The sequence below is a fragment of the Halichondria panicea genome, chromosome 11 (assembly GCF_963675165.1).
Source record: "Halichondria panicea chromosome 11, odHalPani1.1, whole genome shotgun sequence".
In the NCBI taxonomy this organism is placed as follows: Eukaryota; Metazoa; Porifera; class Demospongiae; order Suberitida; family Halichondriidae; genus Halichondria; species Halichondria panicea.
Genome location: NC_087387.1, coordinates 3170108 through 3187982, shown reverse-complemented (window position 1 = coordinate 3187982; position 17875 = coordinate 3170108). Strand labels below are relative to the sequence as shown.

General features: G+C 40.5%; 3 protein-coding genes and 1 long non-coding RNA gene across 5 annotated transcripts; 2 read left to right on the top strand and 2 right to left on the bottom strand.

Annotated features, from left to right (window-relative positions):
* Positions 1 to 6722: 6722 nt before the first annotated feature.
* LOC135344676 (single-stranded DNA-binding protein, mitochondrial-like) lies at positions 6723 to 9918 on the bottom strand. Its single transcript, XM_064541931.1, has 5 exons — positions 9802 to 9918; positions 9476 to 9536; positions 9193 to 9321; positions 7309 to 7485; positions 6723 to 6864 (listed from the first exon to the last, which is right to left on the bottom strand). Exons 1-5 carry the CDS (start codon positions 9829 to 9831, stop codon positions 6755 to 6757), a joined length of 507 nt encoding a protein of 168 aa, XP_064398001.1. The 5' UTR covers positions 9832 to 9918; the 3' UTR covers positions 6723 to 6754.
* On the top strand, positions 9919 to 13913 carry LOC135344673 (tafazzin-like). Its single transcript, XM_064541927.1, has 9 exons — positions 9919 to 10124; positions 11629 to 11757; positions 12364 to 12409; positions 12457 to 12542; positions 12702 to 12782; positions 12836 to 12877; positions 13144 to 13206; positions 13505 to 13557; positions 13640 to 13913. The coding sequence occupies exons 1-9, from the start codon at positions 10013 to 10015 to the stop codon at positions 13826 to 13828; spliced, it is 801 nt and encodes a 266-aa protein (XP_064397997.1). The 5' UTR covers positions 9919 to 10012; the 3' UTR covers positions 13829 to 13913.
* A 292-nt stretch (positions 13914 to 14205) lies between these two features.
* Positions 14206 to 17146, top strand: LOC135344663 (uncharacterized). Its single transcript, XM_064541910.1, has 2 exons — positions 14206 to 14622; positions 15962 to 17146. The coding sequence occupies exons 1-2, from the start codon at positions 14344 to 14346 to the stop codon at positions 17123 to 17125; spliced, it is 1443 nt and encodes a 480-aa protein (XP_064397980.1). The 5' UTR covers positions 14206 to 14343; the 3' UTR covers positions 17126 to 17146.
* On the bottom strand, positions 17101 to 17716 carry LOC135344678 (uncharacterized). 2 transcript variants are annotated; one of them, XR_010397502.1, is made up of 2 exons: positions 17373 to 17716; positions 17101 to 17312 (listed from the first exon to the last, which is right to left on the bottom strand). It is a non-coding gene; the product is annotated as an uncharacterized LOC135344678 (long non-coding RNA). The 2 variants fall into 2 exon arrangements; XR_010397501.1 differs by having other exon boundaries at positions 17101 to 17309.
* Between the last annotated feature and the right edge of the window lie 159 nt (positions 17717 to 17875).

Below are 17875 nucleotides of genomic sequence, written 5' to 3'. Positions count from 1 at the left end.
TGAGTTTGACCAGACTCAAGCTTTTAGGTTGAGGCGGGTATTCGAGACTACTTGTCTTCTGTGTGTCTTTAGCTTTTGACGCATCAGAATAAATTGGATAATTTGCACGTGACATTAATATTTAATAGCATTCCTGATTTACACAAGCTGTAGCCCAGAGTCACCAGTCCCTTTTCTCCCGCCCCCGTCCAATCAGAGAAAAGGGAGTGGCTTGCGAGTCTACTAGTCTGGGGGCCAGACCTAATAGCTCGGGGGCAAAATCAAGAGAGCTAGGATTAGCTTCTTTCTCTCTTCCCCCTCCCCCCTCTGAGAAAAAGGTCTGGCCCCCAGACTACATTAGGCACTAGACTGGCGGTGACAGCCGCCCGAGCGTGTAGCGCGAGCGACTGGCAAACTGCCTATCAGTCACTCGTCTCAGCGGAAGTGTAATAGATCGTATGACACTACTAAACATGAATATCGTTATAGATAATGTGGTTAAATTTTGCTATGAGATTCAGCTACTATGGAATGCACTGAATCCCCTGAAGTGTAAGTGCGGTTACAATTACAGGGCTAATATGACGTTGAGCAATCTGATAGGCTGCAATGCTCGTTGCAGCTGAGACGAGTGACTGATAGACAGTTTGCCAGTCCCTCGCGGTACACGAGGGGCTGTCGCCGCCAGTCTAATTAGGCACCTCGATGCTCCACTGTTTTGTAGGCTGTACAGAGACACTGCAAGTAGCCAGAAGTGGTCTAGGAGCATTCCCACCGCCCTCTCACCTTCCCTACACTGCTGAAAAGATTCCAAGATGGATCTAGACTAGTATTTAGATTTTTTTGACACTTTTCCAATTTTTATTTAACAGGATTATGATCTAGATCTATATGAGCAGAGGAGGTCAGAGCACCATTAATCTGTTTCTCTTTAGCGTTCTCTAGCTCTTACTTGCACTGATAAGCTTTTACATTCTCACCTTTGACCTCAAAGGAATTCTATAAAGGTGTATACCGTATATCTTCTAATTTATCGGACACTTCTAATTACCCCGGACACTCTTTTGGGCAATTTTCGTTGTTCTAATACAACGGACACTCCAGTACTTTAATATTACATTTGTTCTAAATATCCGGACAATATCTTGAAAAGTTGAGTTACCATTCGTAGACGGCAAGTAAGACTTGGAGTGCTGCAGTTAGATAGCTTTGAGTAGCTAGTTTTAGATAGTTAGTGCAACTATTCAGTTGTACCTTGTTCTATTAAACTTAGCTAGCTCGCATGCAGCTGCTTGCTTGTTCTAATTATTCCGGACACTTCGCATGCTCTGTTCCAATTATACCCGGACAATTTCCAAAATAATTATTTTTTGCTATCCGATAAATTAGAAGATATACGGTAATTATCACATGACTGAAGGCGTCATGATGATGCGTGTCCAAAAAGTTAATAATGACGTAGTCTTTATTAAAATACTTGAACCTTGAACCTACTTTAACAAGCTCTTTTCTAGCCAGCAGGCCACCTTTTCATTCTGGAAACAAGAGTATACTTAGATGATGATATAGCTGAGCTATACATTCACTCTACAGCACGGTAGCTCCTACTTTATAAAGGTCAGAGGTCAGTTTGACATGACAGAACTACGACCTTTGTGAGAGGTCACCCCTTTTAGGGACTGCACGATTTCTCTGGAGGGGCGCAGTAGCTAAAAGTTAACTAACTTGCAGCAGTAACATGAAGGGGCTACTTTATCAAAAAAATCAGGGCGCGATGTGCAGTCAAACTTGCAAATTTACTAGCCTCCTTCGCAGCCTCGTCACAGAAGAGAAATATTGGAGGAACAAAGAAAGAAAGAAGGAAGCAACTAAGAAAAAGGAGAGCCTGCCTCGCTAAGTCGCGTGATCCCCTACTGACGTAGACAAATTTTAACGAGCGTGGGCGAGAGAAAACCTCAATAACTGTCCTCCCACACAGTACTTGGAGCGCATTTACCAGGAACATAATCTGTTATGAACAGTACAGTACAGTGCAGTAGAGTCAGCCTTTGTGAGACCTTTAGTCAGTAGAGGAAGTATGAAAGACTAGAGTAGAGTAGACTATACTGCTGTAATAATTATATCTACTAATCAAGTGGGTCTGTTCTGAACTCAGGAAAAAAAACTGAGCTAAATTTAGATATTTAGTCTCTTTAGTCTTTACTAGGTAAGCCCTCGTCTACGATGTTGATTTTCTGGCTTACTATCTACGATGCTAACAGCTTTTATTTAGAGTTTGCAATGCGTAGGCATGCTGTAGCTTTTTGCTCTGTCAGGCTCCGCCCAGCTAGTGATTGCCCACGTTCATTTTCACTCGTCTACCACTCCTCTACCGTCACGCGACTTAGCAAGGCAGGCTCTCCTTTTTCTTAGTCTCTTCCTTCTTTCTTTCTTTGTTCCTCCAATTAGTCCCGTATTTTATCTTATTGAACTATATATGACAAAGAACAGAAAAAGGAGAGGCTGCTGCGAAGGAGGCTACAAATTTACTGCACAAAACATAAGCTCACGTGATGATTCATTAGTGACCTTTTGACCCTGTCCACCCTCCTCTGTTGCAGACACGTCAATTCTCTTGCGCGCTTGAACAGAGGAGGGCGTACGACAGGCGCGGTGCAGCTCAGGCAATTAATATAGGGGCAAGCGCCATGGGGCAAGCGACGCATCCAACTCTGCTGAAAGATTTATGCAAATGACACCACATCTTGTGGCAGGTTAATGACATGGCCTGCGTATTCATATTGTCCAAGTGGTAATCGATAGATGGACATTATTGGCATGACTGCAGATATAAACAGCATCTTGGATTAAACAGCAGATTGTTCGAATAGAGGCTTCACTCTGTATGCCTCTGCCTTGCATGTATTGCTTCAAACGTGCCTGTGTGGCCTCTGGAGTCTCTGTAAGTGTAATAACATAATTTGGCCACTTTCTGCTGACTTGTGCAGTTTCTACACAAAATTTATTTGTGTTAGGCAAACTCCTGCAGAACCGTTTGAGTCAGTTACCTTCACTTCCTGCTGCTCCTGTGTGCCCTGTATCTTTCTCTGGGTAGCAAGCCTCCTTTCCCTGTTTCTGAGGATCTTGCCTGTCGCTCCCGCTCCCTCCTTATCACTAGTTTTGTCGCTATTCATATCTTTATCTAGCCTCCTTCACCGGCCTTGAGTGGGAAGTGCAGCCTGGGATCGAGGCTAATCTTTATCGAGCTAAAGTTATTGACTCACATAGAAATTGGTAAAGAATCACGAGTCACAAAAGCAAATAATTATCGTATGCCGGTCCATGCCAGTCTGCCGGTCCACGACATATATACATACATACACCACCCGGACCACGTGCATGACTAACTAAGGGACTCGCTTCGCTCGCCCCAATTATCCGCCCATGTCGTATGTTTTTACTGAGAGTAATCAGAGGCTAATTGCTTGAGCTGCACTGCGCCTGTCGGACCTCCTCTGGCGCTTGGAGATACAGCCCAAATCGTGCTTAGCCTCGAATCCTGGCCGATTACTGGTCTCGAGGCTAAATCGTGCTCGGCGAATCTGAGTGTGCTCTGTCACTGGTCTTTTGGGGAAATCTAAAGCTTAATCTGCTCTAAACTATAATGGAAGAACTCAATAAAACTTTACTCTCAACTCATGAATATGTACTCCTCCTACCGGGTATATCAGTATCCCAATTATCTGCGCCTAATTCCATCTAGATGGTGACCAAAAGTACAGTTTACTGTCATAAACCGGGCACTGTGCATTATAATTGTTGTTCCCACTTTTCACATAAATCAAACTGACTAAAAGCTATGCACTAACATTGCAGCTGTAACTTACTATCATGCATTATACATGATCAATGCATACAGTTATGAGTTAGGCCACACCAAATTGATCTTATTTTCACGGACATTTAATCCCCAAAAACAGACCGGGTGGCAGGCAAAAAAGGGGGGAAATCAATGAATATCATTATAAAACCACAAACAGAATCACAACAAACCACATAAAGTCGCATTAGCAAAACATTACTGATAGTCATGTGGTGGCCATTCTGACCTCTGACCTGGACCACTAATTGGTTTTTTGGTGGCATTCTGAAAATATGACCCGGAAAATCCGTGAAACATAAGATTAATTTGGCGTGGCCTTATATACATGCATAGACCCATCCCAACTTTTGAAGTAAAGAGTGTTGCAAGCTGTGCTGTGCTATAATGCCTCTCGCCATGTTTTGCTTTCGCTCGAAAAGTATTAGAGTGTATATAGAAGAAGTAGCTAATTAATTTTGTATGTTTACCGTATTCCCCCGAATTACCGGGACACTCTATTCTAAGGGACACTTCGGACTTACGTAATTTTTTTCATTCTATATAATTGTGTTTTGTGGAGAATTGACAGTAAGAAAATTCGTGCTCTTGAAACCGCTTTTTTGAGGAAAATTTGGAGATTGCCTTGTCAATGTCACACAAGAATTCTCCACTGTGTTGCTGGAGTTCAGAGTTTGAATACCAGATATTTTTTCGAACTTCATTTCACGTGCTTTAACATCTAAATCCACCCTCATTAGATCAGTTTTCTCATGGGCATCTAGCCATGCATTCACAGCAGTCGGGGCTAACAACCTGATCAAAGGAATTTTATTAAAGTTTATAGCAGTGACAACATGGTTTGTGCGGACTTCGTTCGGGATGTCAGGCTTGGCCGCATTTCTTTCAACTCGCGTGAAGATACATCAATGATAATTAACTCTATCTGCTGCGATTGACTTTAAGTTGGACTAACTATTCTTGCACTATAGTTCTATACTATTACTATATACATGTAATATAATAATTATGTACACCTATTCCTGGTGTGTTCATTATTATTATTATTATTATTAAGGAACAACAGGAAATGTAAATATTTTTAGACGTCCCTATCTAATTAGAACGAAAAAGAGCATGTTAGCTCGATAGAGACTCAAAACTCTTAGAAACTCTCTAGATTCTACTCTCTAGCACCGTAATATGTTACTGACGGTTGAAGACACCTTTGTAGACATGGAACCCGCGTACACAGCTTCTAAACTGCACGAAAGACATTTTAGCTGCAGAGCTAGCCTCGGCCTGGAATCGAGGCCGTGTACGTACCTTAAATGGGGAAATATTCGTTCTAATTACTACGGGACACCCTAATACAAGGGACACTTCGACTTTAACGTAATTTTTCTTGCTCTACTCCAAGGGACACTGCAAGCCGTAATTATTTTTCTGTGTCCCGGTAATTCGGGTGAATACGGTATTTATTTATGCAATTGTTGACACTGCACTGAACCACACAGTCATTACAGCTGTTTGCATTAAATCAGCTCACTGCATTACCACAAAACCACCCTACAATGTTGCTATGCAAACAACATGTAGTCCTAAGCAATGGTGGCTTCTAGGGCTACAAAAACGGCTAATCTGCGACACCCTCGAAAATTACCTGCTATAAGGTGCTATCATAAATGCTCTCACGATCTACTCTTGGTGGTATGGAAACTCACAAGTGGAGAATGGGCTGGGACTAGCTTGCATATACAAGCAGATATGATATACATGTTGCTACTAATCTGTCCACTGAATGTATGGAAAGCAGTGTGAAGGCTGAAGAAACTGTTAGTACGAAGTACTGCAAAGGTCAAACACTGACAGATCACAAAAGATAGTTGCTGCTTATACGAGAAATGTGAAATATGTTCGGACTTGTTGGTCAAACCGATATACCACAATGAGCTAGTCAGCCATCTGCAGGTTCCTTAGCGTAACAATTTTTCGTTCAGTATGCGCCCTTCTTTTGGGAAGTTCTTCCCTGAGAGGTGCGGCTGATTCGTGAGACTATACGTACATGCATGGCTTTTGCAGCTCTTTTCTGACTCTGTAGCTAACAAACAGCTAGCGCTTTAGTGCAAGGCTAACTCATAAGTTGAATAGAATATTTGTGAGAACAGAAGGGACTGCAACAGCCTTCAATGTGAAGTCAAACTAGTCATAACTCGAGAAAGAAGATTTAATTTTCAAATCCACGAATGAAAATCCAAGAGTTGTTAGTTTTCATCGGATTGCAATCGTTGAGCAGTTACAGCTGGAACAGACACACATGCACATAGGCCCTGATAAATTATGCTGGGAATAATTTTAGCACAATAGGAATCACTGTCTATTTTTGGTAAAAATCATTGCATCAAATTTTGCATAACAACGTTTTCACGGCAAAAATCAATTAAGTCTGTGTCAGTTGTGCATGTACATGTACTGGTTATGTCTACGTCTTAAATTTTGTCTATAATTATGTCATAGAATAATCGAATTTTTCATGAGAATAATAGGCACATTTTTCAAGAATTCACATTTTTCGAATAATGGGTGAAAAAAAGCATAACTTATCCGGGCCTACACACACACACACACAGTCAGCTTTTATATTACCCTCATGCGGCTACACCTCGAGGCATAATTACAATGTTAGTTTGTACTGAGTACATACCCATAAATCAAGCTGACTAAAACTAACACTGCAAGCTGTAACTTGCTATCATGCATACATGATTGATGCATACGGTTATGAGTTATATGCACAGACCCATCCCAACTTTGAAGCATCCTAGATAATTGTGTATTCCTCCAGTAATTATACAATGTTAGTTTGTGCCACCGAGTACCACCCACCCATATGATACTCTCCATATTAAATGTCAACAATAATTATATGAAGCTCAACTAAATTTCATCCACTGCATCAAAGTCTTCCCTTGCTTGATTATTGTCCTCCTTTAATTGTTCCTCTTTCTCTGCTGCTGTCCTAGGAGTAGCTAAAAGTATAACTTCATCTGGGAGAAAATAAAAACATTAAAAATTACTTTATGCACTCCATAAACAGAACATGACATGTATAGTACATAGACAGATTGAGAACATAGACAGATTGAGACACTAAAAACACAGACCACTGTGCATCAAAAGCGCCAATAATTCGAAAATGCGGTATTAACCGAAAGTCAACTTCACTAAAGCCTCTCCCCCCAGTTTCACTAGACAACCGCTGCAACAACTTCTTCTTATATACAACCTTTCCCCTACATACACTAGAGCCACTCCCCTAGTCTCACACAATAATATTATAGCGAGCAAAATGGGTGAAAATTGACCAAAAAGGCCTACGCCCGCCTGTAATAATTATATGATTACTATACGTGCAGGCTGTAAAACAAAATATTTACAGTACCAGCTAATACATGTATAATGAATATAACACTTGAACATTAATTTTTTACCAGAAATAACTACTGCAAGATCTTTAGTGTGTCCTTGCTCGTCTTGAGAACGTAAATACTCAATTCTCCCACCTACAAACACTCGAGATCCTTTCTTCACATACTTCATTACATACTGTTGAGTACTTGGTTGTCTGACATTGATCAAGTGCCAGTTTGTTCTTGATTTCTCGGTTGCTAAATTGCAACGGAGGTAGTACATTAAGATTTATTCAAAGACAAAATTGCTAACTACAACTAATCACCTTATAATTAGTCACATAAACATAGCCTCGATCCCAGGCCGCACTTCTTCTGAGAGTGGGCCTGGTAACGACTGCTTGCGCATACGCTAATCTCACCTGTCTACATACAGAGCTGTGTAACAAACCTATAGCTCTGTCACTAGCTAGCTATAGCTCTGTATAAATTATTATGACTTCTTTGTCCGTATATTGATTAAGGATATTTTTTTGATAAAATGTCAGTATCATTGGAAATGTTACGGGAAAAATATTGCGCATGAGCAAGCAGTCAGTAGCAGGCCTTCTTTTCTCTCTTGAAGGCCTGCGAAGGAGGCTACATAAACATACGATATGAATGAAACCAGGAAGTGGCACTGATTATAACTAGTGTTCAAGCTGGCGCTGTGCTAATGCCTCTCGCCATGTTTTTGCTTTCGCTTAAAAGTATTAGAGTGTTATATTAGTATTAAAGTTAGCTTATCTATATAAAGTCACTGAGAAGAAAAGACTTATTTACATGCATCTATTGTTGTATTATGTGGCTTACCAGGATCTCAAGAAAGAAGAAAATTGATTCTTCCAGGATCTGTAGTTCAGTGTATATAATATCTAAGAAGAAAAGACCTGTGTACATGCATATTGTTATCTATATTGTTATATGGTAGTGTTTTGTGGCTTATATACCAGGCCCTCAAGACAAAGATGATTCTGCCAGGAGGATCTTGGGATATTATTTTCTCACACATGGGGAATGAGCGCGCATGCGCATTACATCCACAGGAATAATTAAAGGGTGTGTCCAAAGAGATCAATTTCACAAATGGCTACTGCTAGCTAGCTGTTTTAAAAGATATTTTCTGAGTATTGTAGCTAACAAAAAGCTAGCGCTTTAGTGCAAGGCTAACTCATATGTTGAATAGAAAGTTTGTGCGGACAGATGATGCTATGAAAGATTCTGAAGAGACTGCAACAGCCTTCAATGTGAGTCAAACTAGCCATAACTCGAGAAAGAAGCTTTAGTTTGCTAATCCACGAATCAAAATCCAAGAGAACGTGGCTAGAAGCCTATAGAAGCTGTTAGTTTTCGTTACATTGCAACCGTTGAGCAGTTATAGCTGGAATACACACACACACACACACACAGACAGACAGACACACACACAGTCAGCTTTACCGTATCCCTCGTGCGGCTACGTCTCGAGGCATAATAATGACATAGAGTGCCACCTCTATCACCGGACACTTACTATTATCGGACACTGTCCGAACGCTGTCCAGACTTTAGCAAAATGAATGAAGTACAGCTACTGTACTGAACATATATCTATTGCCTGATATTTTTGCGTGAACACACCCACAAGGGGTTCTGCATATGCGTGTAATGTTACATTGAAGATTATGTCCGGTAATTAGTAGGTGTGGTTTTACATAGTGTGAACAACTTTAACCGGACACGATAATTGAGTGTCTGGTAGACTTGCTTCTCCATAACGAAAGAGAGACAAGCTATTCTACTTGCTTTCTATGCTAAGCAAGGTACATAGATCCTATCTCATAGCCGTTTGCTTTGTGAAAGCTTATACAACAGGAGCTCAAAGTTTTCATGTCCGGTTATAGAGGAAACACTCTAGCAATGCAGTTGTGTGTACATTAAACTTACTTGACCCGTCTTCATTTGAGACTTTAAAATAGTAGTGCGTAGCAAGCGGGAATGAAACCATAGTTCGTTCTGTGCCGTGCATTTTTGGGTCAGTTCCAATTCTTCCGAGTAGTTGCACTTTATTCATACCTATACGTAAACAAAATAATAATTTCAATTCACACTCAGTAAGTCGGGACGAGCAAAGCAATTAGTCTAGAAGCCATCTTCTTTACAAATAAGGGTAGTAACACTAATGCGAGCATGGGATGAGAATGGATAATCTGATAAACATTACACTCACATCTCTCTCCTGGCCTTCTCAGACTAGTGCTTATCTTTCGTACACCATGCCGTGTGAGACCCTGTGAAATCGAATTAAGTCAATTTAGTGATTCTACTTTCTTGCATGGACGTGCTATCCACACTTCCACAGCTAGGGTTAGATCTACTTTGGTATATAATACATTTCATAGTATAATATTATAGTAAATGTCATCTGAAAACTAACTCAATCCCGGTTTTATTAGACCCACCACTTACAAAACTTTCAAATATTTAAAGCTTTGTGAACTTCGATACAAATTGGTAATAACTCAATCATGTACTTTTTGTGGAACGCACACAAACCTCTATACTGCTGAAACCTCTACAGAACATCTCTCTAGCTCTAGCTTTTATTTCTGGCACTCATTATTTCCACGTGGGTGCGTGGGTACCTGGTGCGGTATAGGTACACACGTGACAGTTACAAATGGGCGTGGCTGATCCAAAATCAAAACAAGAAGTTAGGATTTAATTTTGCTTGGATTGTATTAAATTGTAGGTAGCTACGCTAGCTATGACCGTGGATATGGATGGTTGGCCGTTCCCAAAACATCGTGGCTTAGGATGGAGGTCTAGTTCAGTGATGGTGAAGTTATGCACTTCTCTGGTTATGAAATTGTTAATTTGTAAGTACAGTGTATTACTAAATTATACGTTTTTTAGACTTGAATTGTGTAAATAATTACGAAGCCAGAGGTTGTTTGTTGAAGATGGTGTTGAAGTCCTGGTGTCACATAATATAATTATGTGCATACCGTACTTATTCGATATAAAGCTACCCTCCAAATATGCGACACCCTCATCTTAGGCAATTTTCTAACCTCTAAAAGTAGCAACTCCTGCGTTAACAACAACTTTCGTCCTAAATAGAGGTCAAACCATAGCCTCGATTCCAGGCTGTAAGAAACAATGTATAAATTATTTTAAGCGGCCTATAATCGCGTAATCGAGGATAGTAGAGTAATCTCCAATTAGATGCGACCCTCTAAATATGTGACACCAAGACTTCAATATTATTGTTCAACATACAAAAGAAACGACCTCTGGCTTCGTAATTATTTAAAAGTGTCGCCTTAAATTGAACAAGTACGGTATATCTAAAGGGTTACTCTACTACCGTCTTTCTTCATTACAGCGCCAAGTCCACAAAATAATATTTGAGCGCCAAGTAACTTACGGAATTATTTTTTGCTGGCGCTTAGGCAATTAGATTATCCTTAAATTGAGGCTACACATACAACTGATCTATAAATTTGTATATCGTTAATTGATACCGTATAGTGGGTAATTTTCCTGGGGTAAAAAATTCATTTAGTGTCATGGCTGCACTGCATTCCTACGTTCCGGTAATTAAGCCACACCTACGTTAAAATTTTGTGGAGGTCAGCTTGCCCATGAAAATAGCAAATATTTTACCCCACGAAAATTACCCGCTATACGATAGTGCATGTAATAGTTGTACCATGGATATCAAGGGTGCTCATGGAAACAGCTACTAGTACTCTACGTTCTATTGCTAAGTACCACTCTAATATAAGTGTGTCTAACTGGAATTATGTTTTTTCTTGAAAATCGTAATTAATTTTTAGTGGCGCTGTAATTATAAGAAAGACGGTATCTTTGATTACAGGCCGCTTAAATTACTAGCGGCCTGGATCGAGGACATAAAACAATTTATTGTCGACACAGCAGTTGCTACTTTTAGAGGTCAGAAAATTGCCTAAGATGAGGGTGTCGCATATTTAGAGGGTCCCCTTAAATCGAATAAGTACGGTATATATAATTGTAGCTATAAAATGTGGGTGTGCATGTTAGAACTGTAACCATAATTACCCGAGGCGCATGGGCGGCCACAATATAGTAGTCATTTGGTTTGGTTTGTCTGCTCACCTGGATGCACAGCGCTGCATTTATAGCATGGCCAGATAGCCTTCACACAACAAGTTATTAGTTTTTAATAGTGGTGTTTAAAGCTTCGTTGTCAAATAAAAGCAATTTGCACGTTGTCTGTAGGCTAACTACACGCTGCCTTGATTCGAGGCACTTATTATTTAGTTGTTTTGGAAGGGCTTCTTTGCTGACTCTCGCAATAATCCATGCTTACTACATGTTTCTCTATATCAAATGTAGCTGTAGGCCAGAGGGTTCAAACAAGAAACGTTAAGCAGCTTGTTAAGGTAGTTGCTGGCCGACCCAAAGGAACTCCACTAGTGACAGTGAGCAATCATGCCTCCTGCATTGATGACCCTGCTATTTGGAGTAAGTGTCTATAAATTATAGTTATTTATTACGTGTGTCATAGTGTATAACTACATCACATAATTATGCTTTGGTGCGCATGCACAAGTGAGGTAGTGTGTTTGTGTGTCTGTGTGTGTATAGACTGCTACAGCTGCTCAAGGATCAATGAAGTGCAAGTAAGAGTTTCTGTAGGCTTCTAGTCTTGGATTTTAATTCATGGATTTGCAAAATAATGCTTTGTTCTCGAGTACTTGGAATGACAATGCAAAAGAGTGCGTAGCAAAATTTTTGTTCTACTTAGTAGTTAGCTCTGCACTAGAACGCTAGCTATTGGTAGCTGCAAGAGTGAGAAGAGAGCTCTTCTAATGCAGCCATTAATTTTAGAGTTGAATCGATCGTTTTTAACAACAATCATGGTCGATTACCCACTCTTTGAGTTTTCAAAAATATTCATCATGATAATTATAATGTGTGTATAAAAGCTATTAGTATAGCTTTATGTTATGTAGCTTTGGCACCTCCACCGAGGCATCAGCACCCGCGGCACTTTCATTATAAGTGCTGTGATGATTATGATCAATAGCGTGTTCCCTCTTCTCATGATGTGTATACATGTTCATGTAGGTGTTCTTCCATTGAAGTTGTGTACTACTAAACGTATGTCAAGATGGTAAGGACTATAATTATTGTGTGTGTACATTTATGAGCCGTTTTCAGGGTTCCTGCTGCCAAGGAGTTAGTTTTCCCCAACAAGCTTCTGTCATCTTTTTTTTCCAGAAGCCAGCTCGTGCCTGTGGTTAGAGGTATGACTATACATACATGTAACTATATATGCGTACATGTTGCTAGAGGTCTACCTCATCAAATTTGACGTTTTGCTATCGTTCGTCTGATAGAAGACTTGTATAGCCATATCCTTGATGTAATTAGAAACTGTTGTAAGTAACCGTATGGGAATGTAGGTGATGGTGTCTATCAGCAAGGAGTGAACTTTTGTTTGCAATTGCTTAACGAAGGAAATTGGATCCATGTGTTCCCAGAAGGTGAGCATTAATTGCTCTGTTAACACTTTTCAATCCAATGTTACTTTGTGCAGGCAAAGTGAATATGAATGGCAATACAATGCGCTTGAAGTGGGGTGAGTGCCGTTGTAGCTAGTACGCACTAATTTAGTCTAATGGCTGTTATAATTTCGGTAAACGTATAAAATGTGGCGGTTTGGCGATCGGGTAAGAGATGAACATTCGTAAAAGTACAAAATGCTCAGCCTGTTTGTGCATGTGACAACCAGACTTGTGCCTCGGGTTCAAATCAGCTTTGTGCAGCTGATCTAAACTTTGGTCGTGCACTTTTATTGGTTGAATACATGTACGTACACTGCAACGACTTGATTTGTGTATGCAGGTGTTGGACGAATGGTTGCTGAATCAGCTAAAATTCCACTTGTTCTTCCTTTGTGGCATGTTGGTAAGTACACAGTGCAATCTCAATTCAGATCAGGGGGGCTTGCACTTTAAAAGACAAAGGTCTGCATTGGCAATACCCAAGGCGGCCTTGGTTATAATAATTACTGAATAAGTATTTCCATTATACGAAGTCTATAAGTAGCACAAACCCCTGATCCCGTTGGCCCAAATTAAAAATGCTCTCTATAATTATGATATTGCCCCATCACTGCTTGCCTTAATTTGTGGAAAACTTTTGTTGCTGGGGCAGCTAAAAAAACACTGCTCAAACATTCCTAAACTCTACATCTTCTATGCAGGAATGGATGATATATTGCCAAATTCAGCACCCTACATACCACGTTTTTTTAAGGTACATTTAAACATGCATGTATACATGTATTATGAGTGTGCTTAATTAAAAATGTTTCTTACAACATGCACTCACTGAATAGAAGCTGACAGTCTATGTTGGTGACCCCATTGATGTATCTTCAATAATAAAGGCTCATTACCAGCGATGTCATACAGACTTCCATGCTAATGCTGTGGAGCTAAGAAAACAGATAACAGACATAATTCAGCAAAAAATGTATGAACTGAAAGCACATGCTGAAACACTGCATACCCTCAAAAAAGTGTAGTTAGTATTAGGATGATTATAATTATGCACTCAGTCGTAAATCAACGTGTTCCACAACAATGTTGACACATTTTGTATGCGTACAAGTCGTATTCATCTTGAACCAGAAGGGACAGAGTTTTGTTGTCCAAGTCCCATAGGATTTTGTTCTGCTACTTTTATCACAATCCTGGTTGTGGCCTTGATGAGCTTGGATGCACACCCATCAACACATATTTGCTCCTTTACCGTCAGTTTCCTACTTGTAAGGGAACCCACACAGCTACAGAAGCATTGATTAGCCAGTTCATTGTTCACAAGGGCGTATTGACGTATATTCCTTATCATATATTCTTCCTCTAGTCGGGAGTTAGGAATGGACATAACTACGGACCAGTAACCAGTTGTCCAGAGCTAGCTGGCCAAATTGTGTAGGCCCTTTTAGGTACAAATCGTCGATTTTAAAACAAACATTTGAAGATAGAGACATAGAATCTACACTCCGCGATCCGGAGTAGTGGTACAGTAGACAAGTCAATGATGGAGACAGTAGAGGTAGCAAGTGACGCCTATGTTTACTTCTACCCAGTAGTCCAGAACCTCAAGAATTTGTTTCAGGCCTCCATATGGCCACACAGCCCTGCTTTTGCGCCCTTGAACCAGTTTAGGCATAGCACCACGTTGGTGGACTGGAGGTTCACAAGTGTGGTGTCTCCCAACAATGATACTCTCTACTCCAGAGCCTGGCTAGACTTGGACAAGACTCCAATGATTCTAGGGCTACCAGCGGTTCCTGTGATGGACAATAACAAAAAGGTTCCTGCCTTTGTACAATTACATGACTGTACTATAGTACATTCTATATACATGCATGACATGTACGTAGCTTAAAAGCAATGTTGAGAATGACCCTCTCGCTATTGATACGAACGATGATTCGACTTAGTTGGGCGGAGTCCAACCCTCTGCGAGTGGTTGGGTATCATGACAATATACGTTTTTGTTCTAACTGCAGAAAACTTGCAGCTTGCAGCGTTCAGGTTGGGAAACCTTACAGCTCAATTTAGCTGACAAGGCAATAATTATTTCTGCCTCTGCTAAATCTTGTACATGTTGTATTACAGGCTGCAGTATCCTTCTACTTTCTCTAATTGCATCCTAAAACAGTTATAGCTAGATCGATGTAGTCTACTTTATATCGCACCCCTGAGCCAGGTGGTTGTTAGCCTCGATCCCAGGCCGCACTTCATTCAGGGAAGTGGGTCGGTGAAGGGAGGCTATGCGGTTGTCAGCCACTTAAGAATAAACAATATTCATACTCTGCCCAAACCAGTGGAACAAAAACATATAATTATTATTGTCATGATACCCAACCACTCGCAGAGGGTTGGACTCCACCCAACTAGATTCGACTTAGGAAGTAATGTACTGTAGTGAATAATACATGTACTACTATGGGACATGTTGCGCGTGTGTGCATGTCAAACAGAGACGTGCCACAATTTAAGTGCATCTTAATTGACAGTTCGCTGTACAGTAGACTCTCGCTATTCCGGCTCTCTGAAGTACGGCCACCTTGATATACCGGCCATTTGGCTTGGCACGGAATGCTAGCTATATGTTTACTGCACAAAACTCACCCTGAAGTACGGCCACTCGCTATTCCGTTTACCGGCTAGTGCTGGCTGTCCCAAACAAGGTTTTCAATGTAATTTTATACGTATATTACGGCCGAATATGACATTTTGGGTATGATTCATTATCCTCGAGACAAGAACCGCAGAAGTAGTCATTAGATTCGAGGTAAGGACGTTTTTAAGCCGCGGCTATTTCCTGAGATACAGCCACCTCGCTATTCCAGCCAAGCTGCATGGTCCCAAGGGTGACCGGATTAACGAGAGTCTACTGTATAACGTAATAGAATGCTAAAAAAAGTGTGGATGTCACTAGCTAACTCGTGTATTTTTATCTGTTGGATATAGAATAACTTAAGAAGTAGCTAGCCTTTTTGCCATTTCTCATGAATACGCGACGCCAGGTTGCTTCTTAGGACATAACATGTAACAACCAATACTGTCTTGTTTGGTTTTCTGTGAAAGTCGTTACTTTCGATGATTGCAAGTGTAGAAAATCATTTTGGGAATTTTCCTTTCAGCGTTACTACAGCTTTCAAATTGTGGACGGGTACACGTACAACATGAAGATCATCTCCCCACGTACAACTGGCAGCTGGGATGCAGCTTCTTACCTCATCACTGGTCCATCCTTCAATGGAAATATACCTAGCAATTTCGACGAAGACCACATTATCACGTCTACTAGCCGTTTTACGTTTGTGCTTGGTCGCACTGGTGTGTATTGTGAAGAAGACATCCAAAATGTGGAGGCAATTCAGAAAGGGTACACCCTTACTCCACTAGCTCAGGGAGAAGCAGCAGGTCCAGCAGATGTTCCTTTGTTCCCTTTCATTGACAGCGCTGAACTTTCCAAAGATACTCCCGAGCCTCAACTCTTTTTCACGTATGTGAACTTCATAATGAATTACGTATCCGTGTATAGTGATGAGAGTGAACTCATGCAGCAATTCAACAAAATCTGTGTGGGACCGAATATGACATTTAACGGTCAAACCATGAGCAGGGTGAAGTATGAAGAAATCAACGTTGGAGTTACAATAGGTGCGAAGAAGATTGATTTAGCACCAATTACCGAACATTTCGGGAACGTATCAGACGGGTGGATAGCTGCTATTAACCCGCCAATATTTGGTACAAGGACTGTTCTCAAAGGGAAGTATGCCACTCGAGCATTTGCTGCCAAAGTAGGTTTGTATGGGGTCGATCCTCAGGAAGCCTACTATCCCTCTGCCAACAAAGATATCGATGGCGACACACTCAATAGTACGAAAAACAACTTCACCCTTACTTTTCCAGCAGGCCGTTTTCCAGTAGTTGGAGAAGCCGGTTTCTGGTCGGTGACCATGTACCGTTTGCCTGAGAGGCTACTTGTGCAGAATCCAATTGATCGATATTCCATTGGTGATCGCACTCAAGGTTTGGTGTATGCCAATGACGGATCGTTAACCTTGTATATTCAAAAAGATAAGCCCGATACAGATGCCAAGGCTGCCAACTGGCTACCAGCTCCCGATCCAAGTCACGAAGGATACAAGTCAGGGCTGTTTAATGTTATCATGCGAATTTACTGGCCAACAAAGCAAAACGTTGATAGCTCAGGTGCATTAAGGCACGTCCAGAATCAAGAAAAGACCAACGTCACATACGTTGAAAAGTGTGCGATATTAAACATATCAATTTGACATTTTGTTTTCTCATAAAAATTTAAGTTTCCTTAATCAAAAATAAAGATCATGTGATTATCATGTGACCAATTAACATGAAATTTCATTGTAAAACTAATTATAAATAAAGCATTTGTTCCAGGTTAGTTAGATCCTATCTTTTCCAGGAATCCTGATGTACATATCATATACTGATGAAATCCTGCTGCGCAAAAGCAGATTCATAGGTAATCATGGTCTATACAAATAACAAGCTAATATTTACCTGAATTGTCCCTGATTTCTCCTCCTAACTTCCTTGCTTGGCTGCACTCTGTCTTGCGCAGCAGGAAACAAGTTCTCTACTATCTAATAGTCTTAGTTAAGGCCTTTAATAGCTACTAGGTAGCCTACAACAAATGCTTTCAGGGTTTTACTCGATCAACTAGCTACGGTCAACTTTAATAAATTAAGTACAGTGTCATGTGACCCAAGCTCCGCCCTCACTAGTAATTGCAGACGTTTGCCACCCACGCACGTGATAAACATTCCAAAGCGATGACGTCGCGCACATGAATATCATTATAACAAAATTCCATGTCATTTTAATTTGGACAGTCCTTAATACCCCTGAGAGTGTGTACATGCCACCTGGTATAAAAAAAGCTGACACTGTTGTCTTTCAATCGCACCTTTAGGCTCTGTTTTTGTGCAGAATAAAATAGCGGTATTTTTGATGATAATTATGAATGCGTTAATAAATTGATTATATATAGTCTATATGTTATA